The 8,584-nt window shown below is 46.3% G+C and overlaps 1 protein-coding gene across 3 annotated transcripts in view; it reads right to left on the bottom strand.

Annotated features, from left to right (window-relative positions):
* Positions 1 to 8,255, bottom strand: part of Fzd6 (frizzled class receptor 6) — a 32,030-nt gene extending 23,775 nt beyond the window's left edge. Inside the window, exons 1-2 of one of the 3 annotated variants that reach the window (XM_041637791.1) lie at positions 8,146 to 8,255; positions 7,083 to 7,411 (exon numbers count right to left, since the gene is read on the bottom strand). In XM_041637791.1, the coding sequence (XP_041493725.1) occupies positions 7,083 to 7,259 (177 nt within the window). In that variant the 5' untranslated portion in view covers positions 7,260 to 7,411; positions 8,146 to 8,255. Of the gene's footprint in view, positions 1 to 7,082; positions 7,412 to 7,965 lie in introns of all 3 variants that reach the window. The other 2 variants (XM_041637792.1, XM_041637790.1) reach the window with 2 other exon arrangements.
* Between the last annotated feature and the right edge of the window lie 329 nt (positions 8,256 to 8,584).

The raw sequence follows: 8,584 nt of genomic DNA on the forward strand, positions 1-8,584 counted from the left end.
TCAGGAACTTCTTAGAAAGGCAGATTTGCCAATCGATCTTAGATCTACTGATTTGGGAACTGGGGTTGGGACCAGAGATCTATTTGGTAACCCTTTAGATGAGAACCACACTGCCTTAAGTCACCTCTTCAGCTCTGCATCTTAATTTCCCTGCCAGAGACCCTGAACCACATTGCCGTTTCACAGATGTCAGACTTACACTCATTACACTGAGGCCAGAGACCTAGGTTTCATATCCATGGTAAGACATAAGAGCAAATAAATCTACTGAATTAAAGGGACTTTCCCCCTTGGGAAAAACACTAGTCCTAACAGTGAGCAAAACAATGGGGATATCTAGAGAATCTAAATAACATGTAGATCACCAACCTAAGTCACTTCTCATGAACTAGGAGCTATCGAACCCACCTACTCGTGACGTCAGGCATACCCACCCAGTAGCATTCAAGTGGCTAAGCATATCTTAAAATCATGGAGTGGCACCATAAGCGGATTGTTATTGTTTAAGTTCTTAGAATTTCTACTTCTGCCATATTGCTGTTTTTTCCTTAAAAATTGCTGATGGACTGGGGTGTAGCTCACGTTTGGATAGCTTGCATGGCACTCCCAAGGCCCTGCATTCAAAACCAGCACAACAGAACCAACAGCAGCAGCAGCAGTACTAATGGCCTTGTAGAGTTCCCTTTGACTAAATGACACAAGAGGAACAATAACAGCCTGGTTTATACAAGCTGGCCCAGCCAAGAGTCATATCATGGCAACTTTATTCAGAGAGAGCCCTAAGTAAATAGAATTTTAACTATTATATCTTATCCATATTATAAGCTGAAAGGCAGTCTGAGATAAGTTACACTATAGAATATGACTAATAACCAGGTAGGGATATTGTAAAAAGAAAATTTGTTTTAAATTCTCTCTCTGTGTGTGTGTGTGTGTGTGTGTGTGTGTGTGTGTGTGTGTGAGAGAGAGAGAGAGAGAGAGAGAGAGAGAGAGAGAGACCATGGCATACATGTAGAGGTCAGAGGACAACTTTTAGTTTGTTTTCTACCATGAGAGTCCCAGGGATGCACCTCAGATCAGACTTCAGGGCAAGCACCTGTACTTGCTGAGCCCTCTTGCTGGCCCCACATGGTTATTTTAAAGAGGAAGATGGGAGGACTTGAGATTGGAAATCTGGAAAAGTACGTGAGCACATTTTTTTCCAAAACAAGCTTATAATGTCCAGTGATTTGGTTGTGTGTGAACGCAAGCCAAAAGGTTTCAATACAGAGGAAGCTCTTAACCATGTAGACTAAATATCCACTCTGTGGAGTCAATCACGTTTTTTGTTTTGTTTTTGTTTTTTCTCATTTTTCCAAGATTTGATTGTTAAGGCTCCAGAACAAAGGGGTCATAGTGGCAGGAAGAAATATCTAAATTCAATGATATGACTTCCCCTTGGGGCTGACCTGGCTATTGCTAAGGGGTCAGGATGCCCAAAGCAGGACAGCAAACAGTCTGGAGTCCTTAATACATCAGCACATCCAGATAGACTGTGCAGCCATGTAAATCAGACCTCGGATCCCTTCCCGTCAGCATCTGCCCTCAGTGAAAGTCTAAGTTCTCTTAAGTAGACTCCTCCTACGTCAGGGTCTTGGGTGTAGTTTGTTTCCTTTGAGCTTGGGCTCTAATTCCCATCTGCCTGTTAAGTATGCAAGCTGCCCTGAGCTGCCCTGAGCTGCCCCGAGCTGCCCACTGCTACTCTGGTCAACTCCTTTCCCGCCTGACTGGTCCAGATGCCCTACCTTAAGTAGAAAACAGAAACCCAAGGAGGCTCCTTTTACAGAGTGCAAAGAACCAAAAGCACAAAGAGAAATAAAACAACGATAAGAGCAAAATAATATTAAAATAGTTCTAATAATATTAAAATAGTTCTAAATGTGCATTCTGTAAACAAAATAAGGCATTTGCTTAATGAGGTGCTGTGGGCAAAAGGCAATCTAAGAATACAAACCTTTGCTGAAAACTATAATGAAATAGTAAGACAACTCCGTTGCTCCTGGAGTACCTGTGGGATAGCTACAGCCATTTTACACAGTGCACCCTAACAACAATGTAGCTGGGTCACATGAAACATCTGCTCTCCTTTCGAGATTTGGGTGTAAGAATGAAGAGAGATGGTAAATGATAGCAGGTCAGAGTCCCCGGGATTCCTCCAAAAGTGCACGCACACACACACACACACACACACACACACACACACACAGCAAGTGTCTAAAAAAGTCACTCTACAACAGAAACACTTTTTCTTAGAATCTGTAGATCCTGTGTCTGACCATTCCTTTTATTTTTAATTGAATATTAACACTTTAATAGTACATACTAGCAGGTAGAAAAGTTTTTTTTTTTTTTTATGGCTTACTTCCTTTATACTGTTTAAAAGCAGAATGACCACTTGGTAGTCTAAACACACATGACTCTGCTTCAGCCTGGACCTCAACAAAGAATAATACAATATTCCTGTTTCCATTTTCCCTAGAGCAACCTCAGTCCTAGGGAATGAAATCATTCTCTCACAGGATGTCAGCCTCATAAGTTCTGAAACGATGCTCTAGACAGAAAACAAAGGAAACATAATGGAAAAGCAGCCGCCATTTGTTTTCCCACCAGGGAGAGTTCACTTGCACAACATCCTCTTATTACAAAGCCAAGCTATCAGCCAGAGCCACACTTAACTCTTTGTAACACAAAAGACCTAAGGATTAGGTAATAAAAAGAGGAAAAATGGGAATCTCTTATTTTAAGATCCTTTTGACCTGTGATAAATTTTTCTAGGAATTTATATAGAGTGAGGTATGGCGGTCCACACTTTCAATACCAGCATTCCAGAAGCAGAGGTGGGTGGATCTCTATGAGCTAGAGGCTAGCCTGGTCTACACAGCAAGCTCTAAGCCAGACAAAGTCATGTAGTGAGAAGTTGTCTCAAAAACAACAACAAAACTCATACGGTAGAGGAGAGTGGAGCTGGAGAAATAGCGCAGTAGTAAAGTGTTTGCTGGCTCTTGCAGAGGACCCATTTCCGATAGCTTATCACTGCCTGTTATTCCAGCTCCAGGGGATCTGTGCCTTCTTTTGGTCTCTGCAGGTATCTGCACTCACATGCAATGCTTTCACACAAACATATGCACATACACACAGTTCAAATGATAATTAAAAAATTTAAATTCACACTTGGAGTCTGGCAGGACGGCCTAAGGAGTGTCTTAGATATTTTTTATTGCTGTGATAAAAACACCATGACCAAGACAACTTACAGAAGAAAGAGTTTATTTGGGGCTTATGGTTTCAAAGGGTTAGAGTCCATGACCATCCCGGTGGGAGCATGGAGGCAGGCAGGCATAGTGCTGGAGCAGTAGCTGAGAGCTCACATGTTGATCCACAAGCAGGAGGCAGAGAGAGAGACTGAGAAAGGTGTCAGTTTTCTGAACCCTCAAAGCCCACCCACAGTGGCACGCCTCTCCAAGTGAGGCTGTCCCTCCTAATCCTTCCCAAATAGTTTCACCAGTTGGGGACAAAGTAGTCACACACATTGTGATAGCCTGGGGGGGGCCTTTCTCTTTCACACAAATAGTAAGAGCGGCAAGTATGGAAATCTAATGTCGGGTTCCCAGCACCCACATAAGAAGCTGAGCATGGCTTGTGCATGCCTGTGACCCCAGCAATGGGGGCAGAGACAGGTATGTCTCAAAGACTTGCTGGCCAGATAGCCTAGCCCAAGCAGTGAGATTCCAGTTCAGTGAGAGATCACATCTCAAGACAATACAGTAGAAAGCAACGGAGAAAGGCACCCACATATTCCTCTGTCTGACCTCTCTGTGCCCTACCACACACAAATGAATAATTCATGTGGAGAGTAAATAACAAACAGCCTGGGTAACATACTATTAAGAATGCATAATAATGTTTATTTATCCCATGATATTCTATCTGTAAAGCAAGGGCTAGCAAGGTACAGCTAGCAAGGTACAGCTCGCAGGCCTGCCTACTGCCCACTTTTGCAGACACACGGAAGTTTTACCAAACACAGCCATACTTTTTTGTTCACAGACTATCCATGACAGCTTTCCTGCTCAAATCGCAAAGGTGGATAGCTATGCCAGAGCCTGCTGGTCTACAAAACCCAATATATGTGTCCCTTCATGGGAAAGGTTTAACTAGTGGGTCTTAAACTTTAACAAATCATAACACTGGACGAGCTTGTTAAACAGCCATGCGGTCTTCAGAGATCTGGGTTTCTAAGGTGCTCAGAAGCAGCTGTCTATGAACTAAACTTTGAGAGCCAGTGTTTTATCTTATCTCATCACAGATTAACAATGTCCCATAATTACCTAAACTCAGTAAAAGAGACTAGCTAGCAAAAAAATGGAAAGAGAGTCATCAAAGGAAAGAAGAGTTGACAAGATGGCCCAGTGGGGAAGGTACTCGCCTGACAACCTGAGTTAGATCCCCAGAACTCATAGTGGAAAGAGAAAGCCCATCTCCACACACATTTTCTGACATGATGGAGGAAGGTCATTGGCTAATAAAGGAACTGCCTTGGCCCATTTTACTGGTTGGAAGATAGGTGGGAGGAGTAGGCAGAACAGGACACTGGGAGGAAGAGGAAGTGAGGTCAGCCTGAGAGAGACGCCATGCCCCGCTCCCAGGATGAAGCTCCAACCCAGGATGGACATAGGCTAGAATCTTCCTGGTAAGCGCACCTTGGGGTGCTACACACAGATGATTAGAAATGGGCTAAATTAATATGTGAGAATTAGCCTAGAAGAGAATGGGTCAAGCAGTGTTTAAATGAATACAGTTTGTGTGTTGTTATTTCGGGGCATAAGCTAGCCGAGCAGGCAGCCGGGGTGCTGGGGACGCAGCCCCGCTGCCCTTATTACTACACTGACATCCACACTGGCACTGTGCATGGCACATCTGTACACACACACGCACACACAACACTGTAGAGATACACACATATAATAATAATACATTTTTAAAAGAGAGAAATGGGATAGATCTCTTGACTCACATGGAATTCTTGGTAGCTAAGAGAGTACATTTGAGGCAGGCATGGTGGGGAGTGCCTATAATTCCAGCATTCAGAACATGGAGGTAGGAGGATCATGAGCTCAAAACCAGCCTGGGTTAGATAGCCAGTTCTAGGCCAGTCTGGAAAACACAAAAGACCCTGTTCGTTAAAAAAAAAAAAAAAAGACATCCTGTCCAACTGGCAGACTTCTCACCCCAGCCACTGGGGAAGAAAGGGGAGGAAGGTTTTAAGTTTGAGGCCTAGCTGGCCTCCAGAGATTGTTCAAGACCAGACTGGGCAGTTAAGCAAGATCCCGTCTCAAAAGAAAAAGTCTTTGCAAAAAGACAAGAGAAGAACAAAGGAACAAGTGGCTGCCATGACAGCCACGAAATTCTTCAGTCCATATCTTAAAGCTAATTCACTGGATGTGTAACACGACACCTGGACAGTGCCAAAGCCAGGAGCGTGCAGTGCTTGAAGATACAGGAAGAGACTGGAAACGTCAGCACACAAATAAGAGGAAAACCCTTCTAGAGGGGTCCAGACAAAAAACTACCTGGGGAAGAAGCTAGGTAAGTAAAAAAACAACTTTTTAAGATATAAAACAACCACTTGTCTTTAAAAAAAAAAAAACTACATGTGGCAGAAACCAGTTTTACTGTTTTTAAGAAAGCCTTTCCCACAGCCAAGTGCGTCCTTCTGACCTCCCGCTGCCATCCTCACGAAGGAACTCGGGGTAAATGTTAGGAATTTACAAGGTCACTGCCAGCATTCAGACTTAAAATGCACATAGCTACTACCCAGAGAGGAAGCCAGATTAAAACAGGTACTTGAAGAACACTCCCTGGAAAATGAGCTATAACATAGCATCATGGGAGAAAGCAAGAAGGAACACAGTCATTAGCACCTGCTGGTGTTCCCACATATACTTAGGGTCCTGATTGATCAATGGAAGTCTCCCAGGATCTTTTGAGTGTTCAAAAGAACACCTCACGGGGTTGAGGATGTGGCTGAGTGGGAGACCGCGCTGCCTTGGAGAGACCTTGTTCAGTCCTCAGTGCCCCTCATCTGATAAAGCGACGGAGACTTTGCATTGGTTTGGGAAAACTACTGAAACTACAACATTGTAACTTGTGACTTTCTTAAAGTTGCATTTAGTATCCAAAACTGTCCTGCCCAGACGGGAGTCCTGAATGAGGGGGTCAGACAGCTATTCAAGGAGACAGTGGAAGACCATCAAAGCTGCAAGATCAAACAGAGCCAGTTTTAAAAGTTCTAGCCAGATTCTGTTTCTAGGGGTTTTGTCTCTTGGAGACAGCTTGACTTTAGGAAAAGCTTTACTGCCTTTAGCTTTTCTAGAGAAACATTACAAAACAACACACTTGTCTCTTCTTTCCTTCATGAAACTTATCAACCTACCAGATCTGTGTGGCAGGGCAGGTTCTTGTCTCTACAGGTAGCTCTTTCTTCCCACACCTCCCTCAGACATTAGCCTATCTCTAAACCAGAGGTAGGTAGGTAACCGAGGCACCTGGGGCAATCTTTAGTGTCACCCGCTCTTCACCCCACAAGTGGGGTTTCTTCTCACAAGTAACTTACAGAAAGAACACATACTAAAATGTCATGCCTGAGAAAAAGTCACTTTTCTGGTAAACATTGTCCTTAATGCCGAAAGGTTCCAGTAATTTATTGACTTTGGAAAAACTAAACCAAATGATAATTATTTAAAAAAAAATGCAAGTTTCTTCAACTTTAGCTCAACCATTGAAAGAATTCAGAATCCACCATTTCAGAGAAGCAACCATCCAAAACTCAGGAAAGTGAAATGTTTGGGTCATCTGCAATCACCATTCATCATGAACTAACCCTTCTTCTAAACAAATTAATGTGCATGAAACATGGCGGGGAGGGTGATGGAACTAAATTTTCAAAAGTAATTTTAAAAACATGATTGGAACAAAACCACTATATTTAAAGATTAAAAAGTGATAATTAAAAAACTACGTATAAACTAATTTATATGACTGACCTCCATCTCCACAGCAGCAGCCCCCTGGTCGTAGTGACCCATCAGGTTGGGGAAGAAGGTCATGTTGTAAGCCATTTTCATACATCTGGGGACCGTGATGGGCTCGCAGGTGAAGAGGCTGTGTCCTCTTACCAAGGGTAGGAAAAGGCCCAGCAACAGAAATGGGGCCATTTCCATTTTCTTCAGACTTCCGATTTTACCGCATGGCTAGGGTTAACCTCAAACCCCTCTCATCATCAGAGATGAAAAAACGTTAAAACGCCTCATTCCATTATTTTCACCCTTTTGCGGGAAACTGTTTCCTGAAAAAATGAGTCCTGGGTCAGCCCCTGTAAAAAACAAACCCAAAGTGTGTTATCAGCCACATCTGTCAATCAAGCCACATCCAACTTCATTCTAGGTAACTGAGATGGGGGGAAATGCTGGAAAGTTCCACCCTAGAGATGCGTTTCCACCTGCCTCGGCGTGGAATGTATCATTTTGCTGAGGAAGCTTCCACTCTGGAGAGCGGCTGATGGAAGGTTTGGGAAGAAACGCTGGGCCAACGTGGGGTGAGCAGGTTGGAGGTGGGCAAAGGGCTGGAAGGAGGTGTGGAGCCAAGGGTCCCTCGGTAATCTTGGTAATCTCGCTATTGGGGGGAAAACAGTCCCAGTGGGAGTCCCTGAGACCCAGAGTTCTTTAACTTTAGCACTCGCTCCCACGGCAGTCTTCTGCGGATGTGCTTTTCCTGTTTTCCCAAAAGGCCGCTCTGTCTGGCCGGGTTGACAGAGGTCCCCAGGGAAGAGCGGGCCAGCCTGGTGAGTCTACAATGGTGTCAATCTCACTCTTCCCTTCGGTGCGCTCACCCGTGCCCTCTCCGACCCGCGTCCCGCCCGGCGCAAACCTTCCATCCGCAGCTCCTGGCACCGGTGTGGATGGGGGGCTCCCCTGAACTCCCGGTGCCCCGCGCCTGGGCACCTGTTCCCGGCCTGCAGCCGAGCCGCGGCGTCCCGGGGCCTGCGGGGACCCCGGAGTCAGACGAACCTGCGGCGCCCGCCCCGTCGGGTCGGCCGGGTCGCCTCACCTCGGGCGGCTCTCAGTCCGCGTCCGCCGGCTCGCCCGGCCGGGGAGGGGTGCGGTGGGGTGGGGTACGGCGGGGTGGGGGGCAGCGTCCGGGCCTCCACCGCCTCCGGGGCCTCGGGGGGAGCGAGAGCTGGGCGATCCCGCGAGACTGCGTGCACCGCCAGGTCGGCCGGGCAGGTTGGGGCTCGCGGCAGCAGCGGCGGCGGCGGTGGGACCGGCCCTGCGCCCCGCCCCGCCGCCCTGCCCCTCCCACCCCCGCCGCCGCAGAGCGGGCGAGCCCTCTGCCTGCCAGGCCCACGTCGAGCCTAGGACTCACCGACAGCCCCCCCCCCCCCCCAATCCGGAACACACTTCCCGCGTGTGGATCTGCTCCGTGGTGACTTCGGAGTTGGCCCGAGTGTAGCTTTCCGGGGACTTGCCTAAAAAAAAGTTTACTAACT

Source organism: Microtus oregoni, unplaced genomic scaffold, assembly GCF_018167655.1.
Source record: "Microtus oregoni isolate MIOR12 unplaced genomic scaffold, Mior012 000053F_ref0000044, whole genome shotgun sequence".
NCBI lineage: Eukaryota > Metazoa > Chordata > Mammalia > Rodentia > Cricetidae > Microtus > Microtus oregoni.